This window comes from Paroedura picta, chromosome 10, assembly GCF_049243985.1.
Source record: "Paroedura picta isolate Pp20150507F chromosome 10, Ppicta_v3.0, whole genome shotgun sequence".
NCBI classification, from domain to species: Eukaryota; Metazoa; Chordata; class Lepidosauria; order Squamata; family Gekkonidae; genus Paroedura; species Paroedura picta.
Window position 1 is genome coordinate 65,967,870 of NC_135378.1, and position 27,921 is coordinate 65,995,790.

Here is a 27,921-nt window from a genome sequence, read left to right on the forward strand (position 1 = left end):
TAATTTCAGCCTACACAAAAGTGTTCAGTGAGATGTGCCACTGAATCAGTCCTCAGAATAGCAGCCTTAGAAAAGGATTTTAAGACCATCTACTGAATTTACAGGGAAATGCAAAACACTTTTTCTCTATAACACTTTGAAGCATGTGCTTGTGAACATGGGTTTAGAGCCATATCATTCGGCAACATGGCATTTATAATGTACAGATTCTGTAAGTGCAGAGAGCAGCAAGGCTTTTTAAAGGTCAGATTAGAGCCAAGATAATGGCGACGTTCTTTCCCATCTCAAAATTTATATATTTCTAATTTATTGGGGAAAATTATTATAAAATAGTTTCCAGTATATAAAATAAGTTACTGTTTAAAAAAAATGTGATGTGTGCGAGAGGCATGAATTAGGTCTTACTACTTTTGATAAGTTATGGCTGCCAAGTGCTTGGGGAGAGAAAAAACAGCCTGTCCTTTTAATAGAGGCTTTAAGGGAAGTTATTTACCAGGTGATGTTATTTACATCTGTGCCATGATAATCTCGACATATTAAGCTTCTTTTAAAGGGACAGGGCATTTCCCCCCTTTCCAGCCCTGTTGACAGCCCCAACTATCTGAACTCTGTCCTTCATAGGTGCTGAGCACTTGGGGTTGTGCGGGGAGAACTGTCTAGTACAAATCACTGAAATAATTTACTGGTATTAATGCTATCCCAAGTTAAAGCCAAAATATTCTATCAATGTTAATACGTGTATTTGTGTGGGAAAGATTTTATTGGCTCAAAACAATGAGAGAACAGAGGGAGCCATTTAAAAGAGGCTCAGTTTCCACCTTACTTTTCTGGTTTAAAGATTAATCTCTCTCTCTCTCCCTCTTTGTAAAGCTCAGTATACCAAATGGCAGAGGGCTGTATTAAAATCAGGAAAGCCCGTACTCAAGGCGCGCCTCTCCTAAGGCAAGCTCTCTTGTTAATATGCACCCACACATGAAAGGGGCTCTTTTCTCCTATACAACTACAGTGTGTGTGTGTGTAAATTGCAGGGGGCTCATTGGCATAAATCTCGGCTGCGACCTCTGAGGTAAACAGGATTTACATTACTTTCTGACAAGAATTAAATGAAGGCCTTGTGGATATATGAACAGCCTTCTAGACTGCAACAGATGGGCATGAATGTGCTCCCTAGGCAAACTACCAATGACATCTGCTTCCTCCAAATTCTGGTGGTCTCAGCCAATTAACAGGCAAAATGGGAAAAGGGGTGAGGGGGTGAGGAGGGCCTGTCCCTGCACAGCTCCCCCCGCCCGGGCAAAAGCTGAAGCAGAAGTGCTTGTGTTTAGAAATGAGATCAAGAATAGCCTGGAGCAGCGAGGAGATTGTTTTTAGAAACTATAGAGATAAGCTTTACGAAGGGACTTGGGTTATATTAGATATTGGTAAAGCGCCATACACATGGTAAACAACATATCCTTTAGAAAGCAGATACTTTCCCTTTCACTGCCCATTGTATGGGAGAAAATAATCTCAGCATATTGGCAGTTTTATTTTGGATTTATAGAAAAGTGATGAGGAATGGAATTTGTCTTGCCTTGTAGGATTGTGGGGACACACAAAGCAAACTCCCCTAGATTGGTAAATGTTGGGGCAATGCTTTATATTCTTGCAATTGTTTTTGTAGGTTCATCATGTACATTTCCCTAGCAGGAATCTACACTGTTGTTTAAGGACGTACTGCAGAACAGTAAGGCGAGCAATCCATTCTAGCATAGCTTTCCAAAGAGCCTTGGTGAGACAAAGTTTAGACTGTCAGACTCAGGTTGGAAAAATAATATCCCTCTAATGGGGGCTTAATGTGTGAAAATGGGCAGCTAAAAGCTTTTTCATGGCAGGAGGTACATAGACATTGCCTGGTAAATAGCATTGCATGAAGCCTCTCATAAAGGGACAAGCATCCTTTTGGGGACTAAGTATGGGGTGATGTGGAACCAAACCCTCATCCAGTCATGAAGCTCACAGGGTGGCTTTTGACTAGTTAACTCTTGTTTTTCAGTTTAACCTTCCCTAAGAGGGTTGTTGTGAGAGTAAAATGCAGAAGAACTATGGGCATGTCCTTGATCTTTGCAAGATAATGAGACAGGCTAACGGACAAGATGGTGTTTTAGGCTGAACTCTTGGGCTTCGATGTCATTGATGTATATGGGGCTCATATAGGGGTAACTATGCACATGATTACAGAGTTAATTTTGAAGGAATATAAAGTACACTTGAATTACATTTTACTTACAAATGCTACCTGGAAGGTCATTTCCATTCTTAAATATACACTGAAGAGCCGAAGGGATTTCAATACAATTATAGATTTTCAATTAATCACTATCGTTACTTTGCATTTGTTTTTTTTTTAAGAACTCCTGGTTTCTCTTCTATAGCCCTGGGTTTAAGTTAAATACCAGGGTTTTAATGGGGAAGTCTTCCCTTAAATAAACTTATTGAGCTGGAGCTGTATTCTCTATATTTTACACAGTTCACCAGGCATATCACCTACATGTTGTTGTTGTTGTTGTTGTTAGGTGCGAAGTCATGTCCGACCCATTGCGACCCCATGGACAATGATCCTCCAGGCCTTCCTGTCTTCTACCATTCCCCAGAGTCCATTTAAGTTTGCACCTAATGCTTTCCTACATATTTCCCATCAAAAAGAATGGATGAACCCAAAAGATTTTACACATGCTCCATGACAAACAAGCAAACGGGTGCAGAAGGAACCTGGGGGATTTTGTCCTGTAAAGCTGCAGGATATAGAAAGGGATAAAAGGCTACCCTCTCATCAAGAAACACAATGATTTTGCAGAAATCTTATTGACCAAGAAAGGAAACTGCATGCTTTAATTTTAATGAAGAAAGCATAGAATTGAATAAAACATAATAGAACAGAGGAAGCCAGTTCTCAAATAAGAATTGGGAGTAATGATTGCCCAGCCTCACTGCTGGGTAGATACCAAACTAAAGAATTGTGAACTTCTGTTTGCCTAAGCCAGGAAAATATAATGTAGTCTTATGGTTCCTGTTAGTACTGATAAGCAGGGATGGGCACAAACCAGGAGAATGCAATTTAGTTTGTGATTCATTACATGCTCCATTCACAAATCATGGCTGACCCAGGTTTTTTTTAGTTGACTTACAAACAGGTTCAGTTCTTAAGGTTCTTGAGGTGATAGAATGGCTCCTGGCATGCTAGAGTCATTAAACTTGCAGGGTATCGCTGTCTGACCAGCTCTACCAGCAATCCTGGTTTGGTGAGTACTGAATTTATAGGGTCTGAGTTGTTGTTATGTTGTTAGGTCCGAAGTTGTATCCGACCCATCGCGACCCTGTGGACAATGATCCTCCAGGCCTTCTGAGTTATGGCCCCCCCAAAGAAGGTGCCCCAGGAAAGTGCCTTCTAGGAAAATGACTACATTTTCCCAGAAAACACTTTCCAGGTGACACATTGGGGAACCATAACTGAGCCTTCGGGGAGGGCGGTATATAAATATAAAAATAAATAAAATAAACGTGAACCTCATAAATTGAATATTTACCAAACTTGGAGGGCATGAAGAGGAGCATATGGGAGAGGTCTCCTGAAAGTTTGGTATCTCTAGCTTACAAGGGATCTATTCTATACATGCCTGCACCTGCACCCGCACCTGTCAAAATGACTGAGGTTCAGGTGTGTATAGAATGAATCATGTACAAGCTATTAATTAATTAATTAATTAATTAATTAATTAATTAATTAATATCCCACCCTTCACACTGTCTTGGGGCAGCTAACAAGAATAGGATTTATAGTAAAACCTATCAATTAAAGAATAAAAATACTAATTAAAATACCATATCAACATCAGAGCTCCTCTAGAGCAACATTGCAAGGTACCTCCCCTGGATGCTCCTCTATGCATCCTCCAAGTTTTTTGTTTGAATTTTTGTAATCATTTTCATTGAGAAGAATCAGTCTGTATGGAAATATCTCCACTCACAAACAGGCTTTTAAGTTCATGGAAAGTTTGTGCCAGGTGATCTGCCATGAACTTGACTATGCAAAGCCTGAGCCTTCCAAAATTCGTCACAAACTTTAGTTTGCGAGCCATTTTCTACCCATGCCTACTGACAAGCTCCCTCGCTCTATTTCATCCAAACAACATAAAGTACACTTTCAGTACTTAAAGGAAATCAGTATCCAACCAAAACTAGCAGTGGTATGCCAGCTGCTGGGCAGAACTACCAATTACCCAGGCAATGCTAGATGCAGCATTTGGAAGGGAAACCTGGCAGATGGGGAAGAGTGTATCACTCATCCAGAACCCACTGATTCTCCCCTTCAAGTATTTACTTCTAGGCAGCTGGCAGCTTCTGTTCCTCAAGCTCAACCAGAAAAAATGGGTTAAAAGTGGTTATGAGGGCCATTACTAACCACCCACTGACTGTCTCCTTCAATTTCCATCCTCACATGAGTAATAAGAAGCAAAGCTAGTGTTTGGCTTAGAAACTGAATCTCCACTTTCAGTTTGAGAATGGTGTTTTCATATAGAGGAGTCGGCAAGTTATCTATTTGGCTATGGCAAGCAGAGTCTGGTATCCAGCTGCACAGTACTAAAGATGTATATCCACTTAAGTGTTTTTAAGATTGCCCAGTCCCAGTGCAAACCTCCATGACCCTTATGTTGTACCTGAGGTTATGCTGACCCCCTCCCCCAGCATACAATTTCAGGGTGGGGCTCAGTAGACTGTAGCAGGAGGGGGCAATTTTTTGGGAAAAATTTATGTACGCAACTAAAAACCCTACTTGTCCTACGATGTCAGTATTGATGAATTCTTCTATTCATTCTCTTAACTCTGCTGCAAGCTCCACATTTTCACCACCCCTCAGGATGCAGTTCTATGAGAAAAGGATAGTTTTACTAAGTAAGAAATATGTGGCCAAAGGCAGGATCTGGAGCGAGAGTCACAATTTAGGGAACAAAAGCACCTGTTGTCTTCCTCTAATAATGACCTTAAAAGGACAAGTTTGGGACTCTTTTAAAATATGACCCAACTCACAAGCTATGTCTTAATAAAAAGGGAATATAGTTGACATAAAGAGCAATAAATTTTAGAAAGCTCGTTAAAAAGACATAATGAATTTGGTACACCACATATTTCTAGATCAAAGATACCTTTGAAGTGACCAAATTCTAATTCATGAAGAAGTGGAAACTACTTCCTTCTGTTCTGATCCTACTTGGTGGCGTTCAATAAAACACAAGTTAAGGAAATTGTTGTTATCTGGATATGGTCCGAAGAAGCCATTTCTGAATGACAGTCTTGTAACAAAACAACAATTGGGGGGAATCATTAGGAAGGCAATGCCACGTGACACAAGGAATAAGATTGTTGTTTGTGCTAATCTGGTACTGCAGCCGTCCTCACCCACAAGTCCCTTCCACTTGCTGTGTGAAACAGCTTAGTCTTTGTCAATGTTAACAGGGTCTGGGAAGACTTGTCTTTCATGAATATGTATCATCAGCCCTCCATGTCTACAGAGACAAACCCTTCAATGCTGCAATAACCCCCCCCCCCTTCACCAACCAACCAGCCACCAAAATCCTCACCTATTGGGCTGAGAGAGATGAAATGCTGGTAAGTAATGTGAGCTCACGCTTTCAAAATGAAACGGAGGAACCCTCTGTTCTGAACCGTTCTTAGGATTCGATGAAGCCTATAGAACACTTTAATTCTTCATGTGCAAATGTCTAAAACCTGCAATGACCTCTCGGGGGAAAAGAAATTATTATGCATTCTATTGTGCTAGCATCATGCATGTGTACCAGACGTCTTTCCAAACTCAGTGCACATGCAGCCTGTACTGAGTTGCACTTATGAAGGTGAACAGGGGATTAATTTCCAAGCTGTAAGTTACAGAAACCAATTTTTTTCCTGCCTAAACATCAGATCTCATCTGAATAGGGCCACTCCTGCGGCTAAAGTCTATTGGCACATCAAAAAAAAAAAAAAGGCCTCATAAAAAGAGGCATGAGCAGTGCAATAGGTGGTGTTTAATATATATTATATTATATTATATTATATTATATTATATTATATTATATTATATTATATTATATTATATTATATTATATTATATTATATTATATTATATTATATTATTATTCAATTTATTGCCTGCCACTCCCCAAAGGCTCATGGTGGGTCTCAATTGTCTGAATAAACCCCAATAAAAATCCCCTTAAAACAGACATAAAAACAAGTTACATATATAAAAACCCTTGAGATACGGCAGCAAACTCGCCCCAGCTCTAACATAACCCCAACATCTGGAGGGGGGAAGGAAGAGGGCACAGATGGAATTTGCCACTGCCGCTTCTATGGGCGGGGGCATGATCTACCTGGCCGCCCAGCCTCAATCAAACATATTATATGGCTGCACGATGACTAAGAGTTATCAGAGCTATTTTGGGATTATTTATTTATTTTTTAGATTTTATAGCATTTATATCTTGCCTTTTTGCCCTTACGAAAAGCCACCAAACAGTCAATTAATAACCTGGTTCCATCTTGAAACACTCTAAGATCTAATTTGTACTTAATGTTTTCCCATCTTCACAACTTTTTGCCATAGAACGCTTTCATGATCTGCTAGTCCCCATACCAATCACTCCTCTGCAAGAAGGGCTAGTTGCATCTCAGAAGATTTTCACATTACTGTTCTAAACTGGATATTATTTGTTGTTGGACTGATTTTTAGTAAAGTGACATAGGGACGAGGGTTTCATAGAGTGAATTCCCTTCCATTAATGAGCTGTCTCTGAACTGCTATGGTTATTTCAAACAGTGCCATTCCCCAACTCTGCTTTCTTCCCCACTGGGTGACCTTCCTTGGCATTTTTTTTAAGTTCTCAGTGCTATAGTACTAAAGCAATATAGCACCATTGAGATGCCTTGACTCCTTTGATATTTTTTCACTAGCAGTCGGCTACTAAAAGGGATCTGTTTAAAATGGTAGGGCAAAAAAAAAAAGCAACCAGTTATTAAAAAGAAATCAAACACAGTTTGAAAATGGCAGCCATGGTATTCTTCCTCCACTTCTTCATGGGCACTTCCTGTACTGCCTCGGAGCGTCCTACCTGTTCTTCCTCAACCTGGCTTCCTTCGACCCTTTTATTCAACCAGTTGGTTGCCTGTGAGTAGCCCTAACCTCTCGTGAAGACATGAGGGTACCAGTCCTTATGGAAGTCTGGAGCTGGGTCTGGTTGCCTCAGGGGACTGGCCAGGCCTCACCCATGTCTCCACCCCCACCCCACTGCCAAAAGACCAATGTTCTGCTACATTTTTGACTTTAAAAGGTCTCCCTATTCTGTGCCCACCCAAGTGATTGACAGGACTGAAGGGGGTCCTTCCCCTCCACTGCCCAGATATAGCTGATCAATGCAATCATTCCCTGTGAAGTGTTAATGAAATATGCTGTCAAATTGTCACATGTGCATGCAATGCAAAACACACATTTCTAGTTCTGAATACTATAAAGCAGGGGTAGTCAAACTGCGGCCCTCCAGATGTCCATGGACTACAATGCTGGGAATTGTAGTCCATGGACATCTGAAGAAGAAGAAGAAGAAGAGTTGGTTCTTATATGCCGCTTTTCCCTACCCGAAGGAGGCTCAAAGCGGCTTACAGTCACCTTCCCTTTCCTCTCCCCACAACAGACACCCTGTGGGGTGGGTGAGGCTGAGAGAGCCCTGATATCACTGCTCGGTCAGAACAATTTTATCAGTGCCGTGGCGAGCCCAAGGTCACCCAGCTGGATGCATGTGGGGGAGTGCAGAATCAAACCCGGCTCGCCAGATTAGAAGTCCGCACTCCTAACCACTACACCAAACTGGCTCTCCCTCTCTGGAGGGCCGCAGTTTGACTACCCCTGCTATAAAGCAACCTTTCTCAACCTTTTTACCTTTGAGAAACCTCTGAAACATTCTTCAGCCTTCGAGAAACCCTAGAAGTGGTACGATCATGCAGAATATGGTTGGGAAGCATAGCTGTGTAGATGCCTACCCAGGGCTCCTCTCCTTCTCACAGCAAAAATGTTAAAAATTAATTAATTCCCTCACATTCAGGAAATCCTTCTAGGACCATCAAGAAACCTCAGGGTTTCATGGAACCCTGGTTGAGTATAGTAGTAAGCCCCTTTGAGCCTCCTTCGGGTAGAGAAAAGCGGCATATAAGAACCAACTCTTCTTCTTCTTCTTCTTCTTCTTCTTCTTCTTCTTCTTCTTCTTCTTCTTCTTCTTCTTCTTCTTCTTCTTCTTCTTCTTCTTCTTCTTCTTCTTCTTCTTCTTCTTCTTCTTCTTCTTCTCTGTAACCTGCCTCCCCCTTGAACCTTCACAGAACCAGATGGCTATCCAGCCTCTGTTTAAAAATCTCCAAAGATGGAGAACCCACCACCTCTTGAGGAAGCCTGTTCCACTGAAAAACTGCTCTGTCAGGAACTTCTTCCGGATGTTTAGATGGAATTTCTTTTAAATTAATTTCATGCCATTGGTTTTGGTCTGTCCCTCTGGGGCCAAAGAGATCAACTCTGCTCCATCCTCTATATGGCAGCTTTTAAAATACTTTAAGATGGTTATCAGATCCCCTCTCTGTCATCTCCTCTCCAGGCTAAACAGACCAAGCTCTCGTTTAATCCCTGATATTGCCAGTTAAGGCATCTCAGGTGACATGTAAGACCTTCATCTGCCTGAGAGCCACTGGCAAGTAGCCGATATTGATCCTGATAGCCTAATGGTCAGTTCTGTATCTGACTTTGTAGATGTCCCCCTCTGTGTGGGATCATTTCAATTTCAGTTTGGTTGAAAACTGACTGCACAATTGGAAGTAACAATATAGCACTATAGAGTCATCTAAACCAGGGGTAGTCAACCTGTGGTCCTCCAGATGTCCACGGATGACAATTCCCATGAGCCCCTGCCAGCATTTGCTGGCAGGGGCTCATGGGAATTGTCGTCCGTGGACATCTGGAGGACCACAGGTTGACTACTCCTGATCTAAACCCTTTACAAATCCTCACAAAATCCTCACGGCAGTACCTGAACATTGATTTGAAGTGGTAGCATGCACTGCAGTCCTAAAAAAGGGTTACACTCCTTTAAACCTATTGACTTCAGTGGATTCCGTCAAACGTAACAGTGTTCAGGCCTATACTCTAATCATGGCTGAGATACAGTTCAAATCAGGGCTTTCCCAAACTGTTTACATTGTGGCATGCTGTTTGTTTCTCAGGGGACTTCCAAAAACAACGCTATTCTTAGACAGGAATAGCTTGCTGGCATTACATTGACAACAAGGTAAAATGAAGCAAAAATTCAATTTAAGTTATTTTTCTTAATGGGGGGGGGGGGCAACTGTAATTTATCTCTAAAGAAGTATTACTGTAAAAAAACAACCCCCAAGCCCTGCATTTCCCCTCTCCTGTCTGATTAACATTAAGAGAAAGAAATTTGTCTCTAAGAGTGGGCTATCAAGACACTAAGCTCAGTTTCAAGGGTTTATGTTATCATGCAATGTTTGCTGTAGACATTTCCATTTCATTAGCATATTCTGCTTTACATGAAACTCAGCGATGAATACTCCCCCTGATCTGAAGCTAATCCTCTTTAAAGAGCTACAGGCTATGTCGCATGTGGCCACTGCCGCAGTTATGCCACAGCTGAATCACTTTGAAGCCTATTGAGCCCTGTTCTCTTGTGAGACCACGCACAGGCCTATCAACCAATGCTCATTGTGTCTTGTGAAAGCCCACTGTTATCATGAGGAAGAATTTTTATAAGCAGGCAGAAACTATCCTCACCCCCTGCCAACAAGGTCACCCTGCTCCTGAGAGAAAGAAGCAGTTACACCAGGTTCACGTCTGCTAAGTACCAATTCATAAGTTGTACCATGCAAAATTTAAATATATTTTATATATTTCGACATCAGTTATGCATAGGGGAGCAACAGGTAAGTGTGAATTGATCATTTCACAACATACTCTTCTTGGACAATTTGTTAATTTCTAGAAAGACTAACCTTCTGGGGAGAAGAGGGATTTATAGCCATTTTAGTAAGTAAATGTGTTGGATAGTACAGAGGGCAAAATATAATATTTTGTCAAGTTCTTTTCGACTAAGTCAAGGCTCCATTCAGGCAAAAATATGCTATTTTTATCTGCTGACAACTCATTTTAACAAAATCTTCAAGAAGGCAAACTACTTTTATGAGTATACTTTCCAAAGATGTCTAAGAAATTGTTGGGTCACCATGTGGAAACATCTGCAAAACCTCTATGGTTGTCTGCTTCCAGGTTGGGAAACTCCCAAGGCCAGTAAGGTTTGGGGAGGGGAAAGAGCTCAGTGGGGTAAAATGCCTATGCATAGAGCCTACTGTCCAAAGCAGCCATTTCCACCAGGGAAACTGATTTATGGACATCATTCTCCATTCTGGGAGAATTCCAGGCCCAACCTGGAACACATCCAGGCCCTAAGAAACACATCCGTACATACAGATAGTCTGAGAAAGACCAGACCCCTCCCTGCCCGGCAGACACATGACAAAGTTGTAGCTGTGTCCTCGCATAAAAGAATCAGAATTCAGGACACTGATTTCTTGTTGTGGGTGTCAGAACCAGTTGTTGTCTGTTCAGAAGCGTCTTCCTTTCCTGGAACTGGATTGTGCAGGAGAAATAGGCAGCTCTCTCCAAGACAAATCCTAGATTTGCTGCTTCCAGGATTTTATTTATTTTACTATGTGTATACCTCATCTCTTTCACGTTATCCTCCCAGCCACCCCCCTGTGAGGTAAGTCAGGCTGAGAATGTGTGACTGGCCAGTCTCCATGGCAGAGGAGGGATTCAAATGTGGATCTCTCAGATTCTCCCAAATTCTAATGAGATACTTAACTACAGCCTCACATTGACATGTCAATTGGTTTCATCATGTAAAGACAGTTGTGTGTTGGCCTGTAATCCAGAATTTGACAGGGCTCTTCAGCAACAGAAGAAGTGAATTACACATTTTCAGGGCCCTTTTCCACTGCTTAATGTTCCTTATCATTCGCTGTCTAAGTACTCCTTTTCCTTCTTTAAATTAGTTGCCAGTGAAGTTCCTCTCTATTTAAAAGCCCTGACTTCATTTATGCAGGGATAATCTATGTTTGCTCTAAACAGACACTGAACAAGCTATCCAACAACAACCAAATTCGCATCTCCTCGTTTTTTGCTGGGGGAGCAGCTTGATTAGATGGTTACCAACAGACACTTATTATTGTTCCTTTTTTCCTCTCTAGCTCTATCCACACTATCTGAGACTTTAACACAAAATGCATCACCAACAGCAGCTCAGAATTCTTTGTCTTCTCTGTAAATATTTTAATGCTAGCCTCTTGGTTTTCACTGGCCTATCTATATTCTTTTTAATACTCAGCACTCTGACTCATGGTGACTTTTAAGCTTTTAGCATTTCATATAAGCACATTTTTATGAATCGGAGGATATCACACCTTTTATTCACTCTCCTGTTATTATGCAACTTGGACTATTTTGATACCCACTTGTTTAATGTAATGAGTTGCTGGAGCGTAACTCTGATCTACAGAAGTGTCCTTACTGTCCCTGGTGAGAAAAGCAGAGATGTGAGAAACAATTTTTGGAAACAATATGATTTATCTATTTTTCAGATATTTATGCTGCCCTTCTTCGAGGGTTCAAGGGTGGCTTACATGTTAAAACCATAAGACAAAATTAAGACCTTCACATTAAAATGCAATATAAACTTAAGAGTCAAAAAGCTCTCTCAGGGGAGGGGGGGTTGGGGGTGGAGTAAAGTGCTGTGTGTACCAATGTTATTGCCTGTATACAGAGGCCAGATCGCTGATGGTATTATGTAGGCCTCAACCATAGGCCTGGTGGAACAGCTCTGCCTTACAGGCCCTGTGGAACTGTTTAAGGCAGGGGTAGTCAAACTGCGACCCTCCAGATGTCCATGGACCACAATTCCCAGAAGCCCCTGCCAGCGAATGCTGGCAGGGGCTTCTGGGAATTGTAGTCCATGGACATCTGGAGGGCCGCAGTTTGACTACCCATGGTTTAAGGTCCTGAAGTCCCTGATCTCATTTGGAAGAACATTTCACCAGGTGGAGGCCAATTTGACTTCTCTGGGGTTCTTGAGCAGATTTTGTAGGCATGATCTCAGATTTCTCTGGGGGGCATTAAGGAGAAGGCAGTCCTGCAGGTATGAACGTCCCAGACCATTTAGGGCCTTAAAGTTAAGTACCAGCGCCTGGAACCTTATTTGGTCCTCAATCCGGAGCCAGTGCAGCTGGGAGAGCATTGGTCGTGAATGTGCTTTCTCAACCTAGTTCTTGTAAGGACCTAGGTAGCTGCATTCTGAATCAGTTGAAGTTTCCAGATCAGATACAAGTGTAACCCTGCATAGAGTGAGTTGCAGTAGTCTAATTTGGAGCTGACTGTTGTATGGATCATGGGTGCCAACAGGTAGGGCATTAGCTGCCACACCTGGCAAAGGTGGTAGAAAGCCTGGCAGGCAGCATTTGTGACTTGGGCGTCCACTGATAACGAGGAGTCCAAGATCACTCCCAAGTTCCTGACAGTGGTTCAAGTTGCTAGCTGGACCCCATCAAGAGCAGGGAGTTATAGCATTTCACCAGGGATCTGCAGACCCAACCAGAGGACCTCTGTCTTAGCTGGTTTCAACTTCAGTTGACTCTGTTTGAGCTAATCCATCACTGCTTCCAGGCAGCTGGTTACATTTGGGGATGGGGAGAAGTAGATGAATGGCCATACATTAACAGATGCAACTGGGTGTCATAAGAAGAGCTGGTTCTTATATGCTGCTTTTCTCTACCCAAATGAGTCTCATAGTGGCTTCCCTTTCCTCTCCCCACAACAGACACTCTGTGAGGTAGGTGAGGTTAAGAGAGCCCTGATATTACTGTTTGGTCAGAACAGCTTTATCAGTTCTGGTTGCATGTAGGGGAGCATGGATTAAACCCGGCTCGCCAGATTAGAAGTCCACACTCCTAACCACTACACCAAGCAGGCATATTGATGACACCCTAGCCCAAAACTCCAGACTAGCTGGATGAGAGGGAACATCTAGATGTTGAATTGCTCCCTGTAGGACCCCATAGGTCAGGGCATACTGCTGGGAGGTAGTCTCCCCTACTGCTGTCCTCTGGCCCCAGCCTTGGAGAAAGGACCGCAGCTACTTCAAATCCCTGTCCAATACCATCATGACAGCTAGGAGCTGGGTGAGAAGCCTGTGATCTACATTGCAGAACACTGCTGTGAAATGAGCAATAGGTCTTTATCGGTGTACTGAGGACCAAAACCAGTAGAGCAACATGAAATAAATTCATCTGCTTCTCTCCTCTGGTACAACACATGAGTTGTGTCCCACATCCTGGGCTACACTGCCATTATTTCAGCCTGGGATTAGATCTGATTGCTGGCACAGGAGCACTAGTCCCTATGTTTTGCAAATCATGAAATGCCAAAGTTGAATCAGGTCTTAAAACACCCACAAAATGCCATATACAAATGACACATTGATCAGAAGCACAAATATATGGGAAGGTTGTTTCCCACTGACATATGGATTGGCATCCTTCATTTTCTCCTTTCCCCTAATTGGTTGGAATTAAGGAGTGTGAAAGAAAAGGCTGAAGGATTGAGGGGAGGGCACAGTGGCTTAGATCTCTTCCTGCCAAACATTCCCAGTGACAGAAGGATTTCCACCAGTGGAACAAAAGTTCTCTGCTTTCCCTTCCTATTGCAGTTCCAAATGCTGCTCATGGGTGACAGGGACAAAAAAAAAAAAAAAAAAACAGGAATAGGCTACCATAGGAGGGAGGGACTGGCAAAAATTGCTCTCCTTCTATTAGTTCTGTTGGAGGAAATGATCAGTGGGACCTAACCCAGTGACTGCAAACAGCTTAAAAAAAATATTCGGGAGGAGGTACTGGAGGAAGAGTATTTCCTAGATGTCCAAATTTTATCCTGAAAATGTTTCAAGCAAAGCTTTAATGACAACTGTAATCCAAAAAGCTTTCAACGAACCATCCACAAAGAAAGCCACAACTCCAGAGGCATTTAGCCAGAATCCATGGGAGTAGTAACTATAAGAAACAGAGTGGGAGCCAGAGTCAACTGGAAGTACAGAAGGAAATCAAGAAGACTCTTGATCTAACATCCTGGGTCCAGCAAAAAGTATAATCAAGAATATAAAAGCTAATAGCTGCAGTCTTTCTTATGATGATTATCAGTCGTCAGTGTTGCATCTCATCTGGAGACAGCTAATTCTTTTTATATGCAAGCACATGGGGTCAGCATGCGCCTATGAATTAATTGCCTTGCACCACTGGCAACTGAAGCTGGCAATTTCATGTCGGCTGCGTGTTATCTTCAAGGCTTGTGACGGCAACCAGACATGCAGCGCAGTTAATATAAAGGCTTGGCCTGACTTTGGAATGTTGGTCCTTACACACCGGGACTGCAGCATCTGCCTTCTTCTGGGTCCTTCCCCCCGGCCTTCCAACTTCACATCACCTACCAAGCTGCCATCCTGCTATCATTACTTACCAACTAAAGTGAGTGGCAGCGCATGGATATGGACTGGAAAACATCCCCTCACTACTACAATTTCCCAGAGTTAGTGATTATATTCCTACCCTACAGATGGAGGACTGAGGTAGAAAGAAAATGGCATTGTTGGGTAACCCTACTGAGCAGAGCCCCTCCAGTCCAAATTTCACACTCTGTTTACAGGCCTGCCTCTATCCTCAGTTAGTTGGTGTTTCCGGCACAAGTACAAAAAGCCTAATTCCCAGGGGGTGGACTAATTGACTCTTTAGTGCAGGGGTAGTCAAACTGTGGCCCTCCAGATGTCCATGGACTACAATTCCCAGGAGCCCCTGCCAGCATTCGCTGGCAGGGGCTCCTGGGAATTGTAGTCCATGGACATCTGGAGGGCCGCAGTTTGACTACCCCTGCTTTAGTGCTTTGTGCCGTTAATCCAGGCTTTCTCAACCAGGGTATTGTGGAACCCTGGGGTTTCTTGGCAGCCCTGGAAGGGTTTCCCAAATGGGTGGGAGTTAATTGCTTTTTAAATATGTATTTTAAAATTTGTCAAACATTTATTGGGTGATATGACCATATATGATCATGTCAACAGCCTTCCCCCTCCCCAAATTACCAATAATGAGGAGGAAGGGGGTGGGGCTCTAGGTAGGCATGTATACAGCCATGTTTCCCAACCATATTCTGCACGACTGTGCTACTTCTGGGGTTTCTCAAAGCCTGACAAATTGTTAAGGTGTTTCTCAATGGTAGAGTAAGGCTGCATTAACTCATAAAACTGATGCTTCACCTACGGGGCTAATTTGAGAAGAGGGATTGTAAAGGGATCTGGTTGAAATTCTGGTCTAGGAGAAGCCATCCAAATGATCCCTTTCACTACTTCTGCTTTAGCCCATATAAGAGGACGTGGAAAGAAGGCCAGCAGTCTCCTGTGTGGACGTGTGCACCAGGTATGGGGTGACAGGACTGGCGCCAAACTTTTTCTATCAACATGGAGAGTGAGAACTTGTGACGTTTATACTTTTTGGACTTCTGATTCAGTTCTAAACTGCCATAATCACAGCCGCTGGTTTAAAAGGTGCAATTTAAATGCTCTGATTGCTTCTGTTCTGTCAGCTCTTGTCAAAACTCTTTTGAATTTTCCGTCTCCCGTTCCTCCCTTCAGTAATCAGCGACCCATTGCTGTTTCGTGTCTTTCTTTTCCCCATTTTCATTTCCCGTCCTTATTAAAAGTTGGGCTGCTTCAGCTCCCTGTGCTCTGAGCGGCTCTCCCACAACCCTCGCCATTCACTCGCTGCCTTTCTCGCCATGTAATCCTTCGATTCGGGCACTTTCCAAACTCCGAGACAATGATTGCCGCAATCTCGGTATTTGGTTTGCTGGAGAATGAAGAAGACGCTTGTGCTGCATCTGCTCTCGCTGCCTGTGCACCTGCTCCGGCCACAAACAGGGGATTTAGAGCTCCATGATTGCCAGCTCAGGACTTTCAACTCTGATCCTGTCAAAACACAGGCACGTGAGTAGTTCTGTCAAGCCCAGTGAGATTACTCATGTGCATAAAAGCGCTCACGTGCAGAAACCCTGGCAGGATCAGTTTCTTATTAAGAAATAAATCCCTCAAAAGAACAAACAAACAAAGCATTGATGGACATTCTGTGCTGGTCCCGCAGAGGGGTGATGCAACACTGCCACCTACAGACTGGAGAGGGAAATGTGGAAGAACTGAAGAGGCCTCGGTTTGGCCAGGAGAGTGATGGACCTCTTCATTTTAAAGCACGTGTAGCCCACATATTCCTGTAGGGCTAATGCTAGTGCTTTAAAAAGTGAAAAGCATGCCAAAATATTTGTGTTTGGAGGAGCTATGTCTGCCTGCTGGCAAAAGCAAAGGGTTATCAGATGACATTTTCATATGTTTCACAGGGTTGGATCCAACCAGATGTTCTGCTGGTGAGACATTAACACATCAGGCCAATTAGATTTTCCCTGTTTCTCCTCAGATGCCTTCCTATTGACTTATTTGCTCATAAATCAAAACTTACAGTAGACCCAATGCAGACTTTGGAATAACTTTTTAAAAAAGAAAAATGAGGCATGACCCAGCTCAAATGAAGCACCATTTAACAGATGTGGGCAGCAGGGTGGATTTGATTTAGATCAAATTTATTTAAATAGAGATTAAAATCACTAATCAGAAGACTTGATTTAAAACATGGTTTTCTACATAAATACTCATTCATGTTGGCCTCAATATTTACAACCCAGATAGAAATTTTATTTTAGTATAATAATTTTTCAGGTTACTTTTAGTTATATCATAAAATTAATGATTATTTCCCACTCAAAACAGATAATTATGAAATCATAGATGAACTGTTTCCAGTTTAACAGGCTAATTGTTCATATTCAGGCAGCTTATCTGCTGTACTTTATTGGAAGGAGAAAAATAATGATTATCAAAACCATTCAAATTGTTTTATTTAAACATATTATATAGCATATGTATTCTTGTATTTGCTTAAACATCCATGAGGATACAAGTACAAAGATCTCAAGGTCTAGCATACTTTGCTTAAAAAGTTTCCCTTGCATTTGAACTGCTTGCCCCTCCTTCTCACATTTAGCTCTTAACATCTCCTCCTTATCCAGACTGATTCCATCACCCCACGCAATCTTACATTCATTGAACTTCCTGAAATTTAGCACTTACAAGAGATGAGAGTGAGTCTTTGTGCACAGATTTGCAGAACACCGATAGGATGGAAATCCATTTATTTTATAACATTTTCGCTGTGAAGAAGAGACATGTTATCTCTGCGAGCACAAATTCAGTTGTGAAAACAGCAAAATGGAGCATCTGTTCATAATAGATTCTAGACAGAAAAATTGCCACAAATAATCTTACAGAAACCTCTGGAAGAGCATGACAACTTTCACAACATTCAAGAAAAATCTTCAAATGGCAAAGTCTAGAGCAGTGGTCCCCAACCCCCAGTCCAGGGACCGGTACCGGTCCGTGGATCAATTGGTACCGGGCCGCGGCTCCTCCTTGTCCTTTTCCCCGGCTGCTGCCTCATGGACTGCCCTGTCACTCTGCTGCCAGCTCACCTTTGCTGTTGTCCAGTGGCCCCCATGGCTGGGGCTCCCCCTCGGCGTGGCACTGAGCAGCTGCTGCTGGCAGCACCCCCCAGTGGGTGGCAGGAAGTCAGGGATGCCGGTGGGAAAGCAAGCAGAGCAAGCAGAACAGGGGCTCAGGCGGTGGCAACGTCCCTTGGCAGAGGACTACCCTCCTGGGCGTCAGTTGACCGGTCCCTGGTGATAAAAAGGTTGAGCTGTGAAGTTATGTAGTTTAGAATTTCATTGAGGCCTTCTAGCAGGGCTTGTCTTATTTACAATGATACCCTAAGAACATTTTCCTGAGAATACTTTCCCACTGATTGGACTCCACTAAAGTAGACACATTTAGATTTGCTCTCTTCATTTGGGTGCAGTCCTGTAGTCCAGTGGTCCGCAACCTTTATTAGGCTGCGCACCGGTGTGGGGGGAGGGTGATTCGTCTGCTGCGCACGCGTGGCAGCCCATGCACAAACCAAAATGACCAAAAGCCAGCCTGGTTAAGAGCGGCAGATTATAATCTGAAAAACCAGGTTTGATTCCTCACTCCTCTATGTGAAGCCTGCTGAATGACCTTGGGCCAGTCACAGTTCTCTCAGTACTCTCCCAGCCTCACCTGCCTCACAAGTTGCCTGTTGTGGGGACTTTAAGCCACTTTGATACTCTTTCGGGTAGAGAAAACCAGAATGTAAAAACTGATTCTTCTTTTTAAAAAATGACCATTGAAGTGAATAGCCTTTCCTAAACAGAGTAACTGTTTAGGATTGCATAGTAATAGGCTAATAAAATGATATAAACATTTATTGTGTGCAATGTATACAATTAAAAAAATAAAAACATACCTAAAGGCCACAGGCTATTCTTCGAAAAACATAATAAGCACTATACAATAGCAAACTTTAGACCCAATGCATTTCAGCCCATATTGGGTCTTCTTCAGAGGTCTAATTATAGACACAGATAATGATTCAGTAGAAAGTACATAAAGCAGCTAGTATAATCAACAAAGTTTTAAAACTTTTTTTTTAGGATAACAAAATAAATGGAGCCGATAGAAAATGTCAATTTATCAAATAAAGGTCCCCATCTCTCAAGTGGCTTGAAAATTCTAGTGAGTGTGCATGGATCAACGCATATGCTGTTATCCTTAAAAACAAATACCGCAAATTACCGTATTTCATTGCATATAAGCCGACCCGCATATAAGCCGAGGCACCTAACTTTACCACAAAATCAGGGCAAATTTATGCCATTGAAGGCAAAAGGAAAACAAGATCAGAGTCCCTCAGTCAAACTGTTGATGTCCTACAAGCTTCTAGAGCAAGCTCAGCTTGCAGTACACATTTGCAAAAGGCAATGCGATTGGCTGGCTCGAGTAGGCTTTTATTTCAATTACTGTATATACCCACATATAAGTCGAGGAGGGCTTTTTCAGTGTGAAAAAAGGTGCTGAAAAACTAGGCTTATACACGAGTATATAGGTATTTGTCTTTTATTTTGTGCCCTGGTACAGTTTGCAGCTTGAAATGTATGAATATGTATATATCTGATGATTTCATTTCATGCAGTTGTTGTAGGTTCTAGCTTTCGTGTTGTAAGATGCCTCCTCTTCTGCCAGCAGAATTCTGCTGCCTTCCCCTCCCCACCAGAGCCTCCCAACCCTTACAGCTACTACCCTCTATGAATCACCATGACCCCAGAATAATCTTTCCTAGGGATAGAACTGCTGGGACAGGGAGGGGAAAGCCAGGAAGATCCATGACCTTCCTCTCCTTCTGCTGTGTTGACAGGTCACTAGATACAATCCAATGTCAAACACATATTGGTTGCCATGGGATAGAGTAATAAAGCAATAACTCCTTGTAAAATCAAACAGATACACGGTGCAATCCTAAACCAGATTAATGGATATAGAAGGCTGTTGACCTTTTTAAAATTGTACTGCAGCTGCCTGAAACTGTCTTGCCTTAACGGATACCCACCCCCCCTCCCCGGAAAAAAAAATCAGGATGATGTTTCCTCGTTACTGGAAGAATATTCATTTCTTGTAAACCCATCTCTTTATTGAGGCAATCAAGCGCAAAACAACAGACTTCGCAATGAGGAACTGTGTGAAAAACAACTTGAGGAAAGCAAGCATGGTTGATGACCGGGAAATACATGGAACTGGAATTTCCAGCAGTCTTTGTGCCAATTTGCAACGGACCTGAGGTGTAAATAACCAATCTTATCTGGTGCACAGCATTCTGGGAGCTCGGTAGCTGAAGAAAAATCTCTTTGAGTTCTAGAATATATTTCTCCATGTCTATGGGGGCATAGACATATGGGGAGCCAGTTTGGTGTAGTGGTTAGGAGTGCGGCCTTCTAATCTGGCATGCCGGGTTCGATTCTGCGCTCCCCCACATGCAGCCAGCTGGGTGACCTTGGGCTCGCCATGGCACTGATAAAATTGTTCTGACCGAGCAGGAATATCAAGGCTCTCTCAGCCTCCCCACCCTCTGTTGTGGGGAGAGGAATGGGAAGGCAACTGTAAGCCGCTTTGAGCCTCCTTCGGGTAGGGAAGAGTGGCATATAAGAACCAACTCTTCTTCTTCTTCTTCTTCTTACTTGCCGCTTCCGTTTCTCCGTATGAGAGCCAGGGTGGTCTTGTGGTTAAGAGTGCTGGGACTAGGATCTGGGGGACTCGAGTTTGAACCTCCATTCATGCCACGTGAGCTTGCTGGGTGAGCCTAATCTGGCGAGCCGGGTTCGATTCTGCACTCCCCCACATGCATCCAGCTGGGTGACCTTGGGCTTGTCACGGCACTGATAAAACTGTTCTGACTGAGCAGTGATATCAGGGCTCTCTCAGCCTCACCTACCCCACAGGGTGTCTGTTGTGGGGAGAGGAAAGGGAAGGCGAATGTAAGCCGCTTTGAGCCTCCTTCGGGTAGGGAAAAGCGGCATATAAGAACCAACTCTTCTTCTTCTTCTTCTTCTACCCTGTCCAGGCAGGGGAGGCTTGTGGCTTGGCCTGGCCCGTTCCTACCTAGCCACAGGACCTCCATCTTGGAGGTGTTGAGTTTCAGGCAACTCTGCCTGAGTCAACCCTCAGCACATCCAAACATCTGGTGAATGTTTCCAGGGGGGAGTTGGGGTGGCCATCCATTTGGAGATAGAGCTGGATGTCATGGGCATATTGATGACACACCAGCCCAAAATTCTGTGCCGGTTGGGCCAGACGACACATGTAGATATTAAACAGCATGGAGGAGAACACCATGCCCTGTGGCACTCCCCACAGAAGTTGGTAATAGTGCAACTGACCTCTCCCACTGCCACCCTCTGTCAGAGGTTCTGGGGGAAAGAGATCAGCCACTGTAAGGCTGTCCCTCAGACTCCAGCCCCAAGTCTAGTAACATGAGAAGTGCTGACCCACCTCTATCCATTTGACACAAGAGTCCATCCATTAGGCAGAGGTAGTCAACCTGTGGTCCTCCAGATGTCCATGGACTACAATTCCAATGAGCCCCTGCCAGTGTTTGCTGGAGGACCACAGGTTGACTACCCCTGCATTAGGGCAACCAATACCATCTCCACCCCCTGGCCAGGACGGAAGCCAGAGTTAACAGATTAAGTCCTGAAAGTTCATCCAAGAATGCTAGAAGCTGGTTCACGGCAGCCCTTTCAATCACCTTCCCCAGAAACACAAGATGCAAGATGGTAATTGGCCAGGTCCCGCGGATCCAGTGACGATTTCTCCCATAGGGGCTGAACTACTGCCTCCTTTAGCCATGTTTTTAATCTTTTAATCTTAAATACTAAAACCCTGGCCACTCCCTCTCTTTGACAGAAACCAAGGCTTGAAGCCTGGATACACTGTTGTGGTAGCCTAGTAGTCCTTGAAAATGGCCACTTAAAAGGTGTTCATTTCTTAAAGCTGCAACCTCTGCTTCTATTATTTGGGGTGAGCATTTCCCCCTATGCATGTTTTAGTTTTAATTCCCCCCCCCCCTGCAAACCAGGGGCCTTTCTAGTTGATGGAAAGATCTGTCTAGTCTGTTCATGGCTCTAAATTTATTGGGGCATGCTGAGAATTTGGTAAATTGATCATTTTTTAAATATTTACAACCCACCTTCTTTCTGAAACTCAAGGATAAATAGCTAGAGCTAGTGGCATAATGCATGCTTAGACACCCAACGTTTACCATAGACAGCGATCTTCATATTTATCTCGGCCAAAATGGCCTTCACCGCTACAATAGTGCCTCTTTTCAAGGAAGGCGCGTTTCAAAAACAAGGCCAGTCAACCCTAACGCCTCCTTATATTCCCCATCCAGATTTTAACCCGGGGCCTCTCTTGGCTCTAACTTTCCTGGCCTTCTGCCTAATCTTTCGATATCCATGCAGTGTTCAGAGAAACGAACAATGATCTCGAATATCCGCAAACGCTAGCAAGTCAAAAAGAGAGAGAGACCGACATAACACTACATTTGAGTCGTATTCTGGGACCCGTATTGCAGCAGCAGTATGACTGTAGCCACATTTGGTCATCCTGTGCCGCGCGCCCTAGGAAAACGAAAGTTCGTAATGCGGACGCAGCGCGACTACGAAACCGCCATGGGATTTCCCCTTCCTTCCTGGGGCGGGGAGAAAGGCAGGCAGGGGCGACGCTCGACTACTTAAGGGCCGGGCGGCCGCGAAGCCCCTCGCCAGCTGCCTTGTCCGTCTCAACAGCGGCCGTCTCGCTGGGCGCCTTCGCGGGCCACGCGGCACAGGTAAGGCAGGGCAGGGCGCCGAGGGCTCCGGCAAACCGCTCTCTGTCCCGAGCTCCGAAGGCGGGAAGGGCCGGCGGAGCTCGCTGGGCGCAGAGGCAGAGCGCGGCGATCGGGCCGGCCAAACACTCCCCACCGCCCACCGTCCCAGCCGCCCGCCCAGGCCGCGGCAGATCCGGCGCTGCTCACCTCGCTCGGTCGCCAAGAGGCTCCCAGGGCCGCTCGCTGGGTGAGCCGTGAGGCAGCCTGCTGCGCTTTCGGGAAACGCCGGGCGTGAAAACGAAAGGCTTCCCAGCGGGGCGTGCTTAGGGGACTGGCCACCGTTGCACAAGTGTGAGTCAACGGCGATCCCTCCGATTGCGGGTCGGCCTGCCAAACAAGAGCGCTGGCTTTCCAGTTCTTTCTCCCGCTTTATCGGGACGGGCCAGGGGGTTGCTATCCTCCAGGCGGGAACTGGAGACCTCCCGGATTGACAACTGATCTCCAGACCGGGTAGATCACTTATTTGTTAAATAGGGAATGGCTGCCTTGAAGAAGAGCTCGGGTTTTTGTACCCAGGTTTTCACTACTCAAAGGAGTCCCAAAGCCTTTCCCTTCTCCTCACAACAGACACCTTGTGAGGTAGATGGAACTGAGAGTTCTGAGAGAACTGTGACTGGCCCAAGGTCACCCAGCTGGCTGCATGTGGAGAACTGGGGAATCTAACCCAGCTTTCCAGATTGGAGGCTGCCACTTTTAACCACTGGGAAGGTGGACCACATGCCATTGCCCCCTACCAAGGCTCCTACTCTTCCTTAGACTCTAGTCTGCCAGGCTGCGCTGCCCCTCAAATCCCCAGGTATTTGCAGACCCAGAGTTGGCAACCCTAGGATGTTGAGGGGGCAAAAGATGGCACAGGATGGCTCATACATTGAAGAAAACTTTGTTGGCCTTAAAGGTGTCCCTGGACTCATGTTTACCTTCATCTGTAGTTTGTGCTGTAGACTTGGTAGAATGACATGCTGGGTGGTCTTTATAACAGAGCAGAAGAAAAAATTACAAGCTGGAGATTAATTTTGAGTGGTGCCTGAAATACAGAAGCCACTAAAGCCAAACTAGGTATACGCTCTTACCCTGATATGCCTCACAGGGGTAGAGAAAATGGAGAAGGGGGAGAAGAATGAACATATGGAGATGTCTTACTGAATCAGACCTTTGGTCCCTCCAAGGTCAGTGTTGCCGACTCAGCCTGGCAGCAACTCTCAAGTTGAGGTCTTTCACATTAGCTTCCTTCTGAACCCTTTTAAGTAGAGAGGCCAGGGATTGAACCTGGGACCCTCTGCATGCAAGGCAAAGGCTTTACCACAGTCTCTCTTCATAGAATGTTTGATTACCACTTTGAGTCTGTTGGGGAGGGAAGTCAATAATGACGGTATCTGCCTTTGGAATGCGACCCCCTTAAGGCTCACTCACTCTTTTAGGGTTCAGACCCAAACAGTTCTCTTTACTCAGGCTTTTAACTAAGGGATCTCTTTTGTTCAGCTGTTTTATGCTGCTCCTAGCCTGAGAACTGTTTTACACCTTGGCAGTCTGAAAGCTCTGCCCATGAGGCTGGGAGTTCGATCCCAGCAGCCGGCTCAAGGCTGACTCAGCCTTCCATCCTTCCAAGGTCGGTAAAATGAGTACCCAGCTTGCTGGGGGGTAAAGGGTAATGACTGGGGAAGGCACTGGCAAACCACCCCGTATTGAGTCTGCCATGAAAACGCTAAAGGGCGTCACCCCAAGTGTCAGACATGACCCAGTGCTTACCTTTACCTTATGTTTGCACTGGCTTGGTGTAATTGGTTTGGTTTGGTGTATTTTTATTGACTTATTGGCATTTTTTTGTGCTATTGGCTTAGGTGTGAGCAGCCTTGTGCAGGTGCTGTAGTGAGAAATCTAGTAATATAAATCTTTTTATATTTCCAGGCCCAATATAACTAAATTCTGGTTGAGGGGCCATGCTAGTCTGGTGCTTCTGAATCTGTATCCCAAACTCATGAACTTTGTGCTAGGATAGTTACTTCTAGCTATTTTAATCCCCGCAATTGCAGTAATCCATAAGAGGGCATTGAAAGTGGGATGACTTCTCTGGGGCGGCTGTTGATGGGCAAGCACTTCATACCGTGGGGCTTGCTGCCATGTGAAGACATGCCAGTTCAGGGGGCATTGGTAGGTCTGGTCCAAAGCTGAATGGGTGGGAAAACTTCTGTGGCTTAGCCACAGTGCCAGTGAGTGTGGCGTTTGATTAAAGGGCCCTGAGGTTGCAGCTACATGAACCACAAAATGGACTTGAGTAGATGTGATTGGAAACATACGGAACCTTGTCCCTGGCTCCTTCAGGAATTTATCTCAGTTTCCTAAAATGTTTCTCAAAGGGAGAGCTCATAAACAGAGTGCTACACTTATTGCAACTGACTTATTAAAACCAAACCGATAATGGAGGCAATCCTAAGGAGCCCTGCTCAGAAGCCAGTCCCATTTGATACAGTGGGGTTCACCCCCAGGTAGGTGTTTTTAGGATTACAGCCAGTGGCAAAAGTGGTAATACAGATAAGTAAACATTGTGCAATTCATAATTCTCCATGGTGATGCCTGCTGGTTGGTAAATGCTGGAAGGAGTTTTTAAACAAACCACTGACATGAACATCCATTTCCCTTGCAAGGAAAGGCAGAGCCTCATCAGTCCATCCCTCTACAATCCGAAACAAGAAACTGACAATGACCGTTTATGCACTGGGAACTTCACTGCCCCAGCTCTCATGCAGGAGCACAAACCAGGGGCAGGTGACGCGCACCGGGCCAAATACTTCCCTGTGTGGGTGCAGTAAGACATAGGGCAACCTGCCATAACTAAAACTCCAGCCTGGAGCCTGGCATGAAATCTCCAGTGCATAAACGGTCAATGTGAGAACTGGAAGGAAAAGTGTTTTAGGCAATTCAGAGAGGAATAGTGCAGTCCTCTGGAGAGTTGTATCCTCCTAAGCACATTGGTTTCAGTGGGTGCAGCTCTGTTTAGCCTCTGTCTATAGGCTGTATATAATCTTGCAAAGATTGGGAAATGTGTCCAGTAAGGGTATTTTTAAGTGTGTAATACTGTGGCTGATTGTCTTGCAGAACTTGCAGAGGATTAGTAAGACCATGGCTTTTGAAAATGCAGACACGGAAGAAACTCTCACTTGTCTCCACATGACCCTTTATCATCCAAACCAGGAAGAAAAGCAAGTATTTCGTGACTTGAGCTTTGGCCAGAGCCAGCGAGTAAGAGCAGATGACGTGATAAAATTTGGCAGAGACAGTAGTGCCTGCCATTTTAACTTGACAGATGGACGCGTGTCTCGCATTCAGTTTGCTGTACAATTCTTCAGATTATTCAACAGCTCAGAGTTTGGTTTTGAGATAAAGAATCTGAGCAAAAAGGTGACGCTGACTGTGAACAAGGTTGAACTGCCCTACCTAAGCAAAGTTGACTTGCCAGAGAGCAGTATCATTTGCTTTGGAGATTATGAGATCCTGATGGAAAGACGACAAGGAAAATCAGAAGATTACTTTGATGTTCGCTTTGAATTGGCCAGGGCTTCATTGTTGCTAGACTCACTTCTTCATCAGCCTATCCCTGAAAGTGGCATTTCATCTCCAACAGAGGTGGATGAAGATGAATAGGAAAAATCTCACAAAGACCGGGCAGGCTAATATCAGTACTATAATATGCTTTCTTTTTTAGGCCTGTGTTCCATAGGAATGTTCATAATTCATACTTGTAGAATTATGCACTAACTTGCACTATGAATAAATTAGTATTATCCTTTGTAGTTGACCACTTCCTCTCTATGGGGTATGTAAAGAGATAAATTTAAAGAGTTTTGATTTGGATCCAACCATTTTTAAAATCTTGCCTAATTTCCCTTTGTTCCACAGCTCCCATCAGGTTGTTTATGTTTGATTTTGGATCTATGTTCACAGATAATGGTCTTCACAGCTCTCTAATTCCTAAATAAGTTTTGTTAGATTCCACAAATAATTGAATACAAAAGTGGTGTGCACTGCACATGCATGCAGTGTTTTGTGAACATGATGTAACTGATGTGACGGCGTTGATAAGAACAGGTTGCTGAGTTTGCTGCATCAGTTTAAGAATTTTCTAATAAAGATTGTGCACTTTAAGTTTTCGTTGCCTATCTCCCTGCAAATTACTGTAAAATAGATTTGTTAGCTCTATCTAATTAACGGATGGAGCACAGATGGATGCTTCGGCAAGTAAGACTCCCAAGGTCACGTACTATTGGTTAAGATATCTTTTGGGGAACAACTGACATTAGGCAATTGGACAATATTGTTTTCCTGTATTTGGTGTCCCATCTTTTTGTATTTGTTTGTTTGATTAAACAAGGACATGCAAGGCCATTTGAACTTGCTTATATAATTTGGTGAACAGATATGATACCTACAGTTTTAATTCTAACAGGTAGGGTCACACATGCAGCCTCCCTCTCAACCTTGAAGGAGGAATGGTTGATAAAGGAACACTTTACACTGTGCATGTAAATAAATTCACACTGGTATTAATGTCACCCTATAAGTGTAGTTTTCCTGAGTTCTTAAAAAATATATGTATTTGGATATTTTAAAATATTTTGCTTTTATTGGGCAAGCAGCTGTGGCAGCAACACACTTGAGAGGTGTCGTCTTTATAAACGGGGTAAAATGGGATTCATGCAGGTATGTAAGAAAATCACGATTTGCCTTTGGGGAGAAACAGAGCTTACCTAATAAACATGAATCCTCACGGCTGAGTGTTCTGTACTAAGCATTTGCAAGAATTTAGAAGGCAGAGGCTTGGATTATGCTTAGATCACCACACAATATTCCTATTTGTTTTCCCTGCCCTTCTGACAGCAAAGCAAATGCTTGTTTAAAGTAGGAGAAAAGATCTGAATAGGTGATGACAAATATAAAGTTACAAGGCTACGCACACATGGTACCAGATAACCCAGGATAGGTAAACGAGTGGGGTTAATTCTCAGTTCTATTATCTGATGATGATCCCTCTATAATAGAGTAGCAATCTCTGCTCTGGCTGCTAGGAATTTACAAGCCAAGCGAATTGGAAACAAATACATAGCAGGTATATCAGCTTCATCAAACCACAAGCCTCTTGCTGGTCTCACAGTGTTTTATTACAATAATTTATTTCTCTGGTATCTTTGTTTTAATCTGAACTTTGTATTTTATATTGTGTGTATATATATATATATATTGCATGTATTTTTACTGTTAATGTTTTATATTGTTATGGCCTGTGGCCATACACAATAAAGTCAGCTCAACTCTATGTAAAAAGAAAATGCTTGTCCTTCCTCTGTAGGGCTTGTTTCCCTGTGCTTTATTCTC

General features: G+C 43.8%; 2 protein-coding genes across 3 annotated transcripts in view; one reads left to right on the forward strand and one right to left on the reverse strand.

Moving 5' to 3' along the window:
- ALPK1 (alpha kinase 1) overlaps positions 1-22,800 on the reverse strand; it is a 62,246-nt gene extending 39,446 nt beyond the window's left edge. The window contains exons 1-2 of one of the 2 annotated variants that reach the window (XM_077300590.1): positions 22,702-22,800; positions 11,602-11,662 (exon numbers count right to left, since the gene is read on the reverse strand). The gene's annotated coding sequence lies outside the window, so the exon portion shown is untranslated. Of the gene's footprint in view, positions 1-11,601; positions 11,663-17,752; positions 17,957-22,701 lie in introns of both variants that reach the window. The other variant, XM_077300589.1, reaches the window with a different exon arrangement.
- Positions 22,380-27,853, forward strand: TIFA (TRAF interacting protein with forkhead associated domain). The gene is made up of 2 exons (XM_077300593.1): positions 22,380-22,515; positions 25,648-27,853. The coding sequence occupies exon 2, from the start codon at positions 25,672-25,674 to the stop codon at positions 26,191-26,193; it is 522 nt and encodes a 173-aa protein (XP_077156708.1). The 5' UTR covers positions 22,380-22,515; positions 25,648-25,671; the 3' UTR covers positions 26,194-27,853.
- Positions 27,854-27,921: the final 68 nt, after the last annotated feature.

What these genes read in the sequence shown, in the direction of transcription:
- TIFA (XM_077300593.1), top strand. Translation starts at nt 25,672, where the DNA reads ATGGCTTTTGAAAATGCAGACACGGAAGAAACTCTCACTTGTCTCCAC.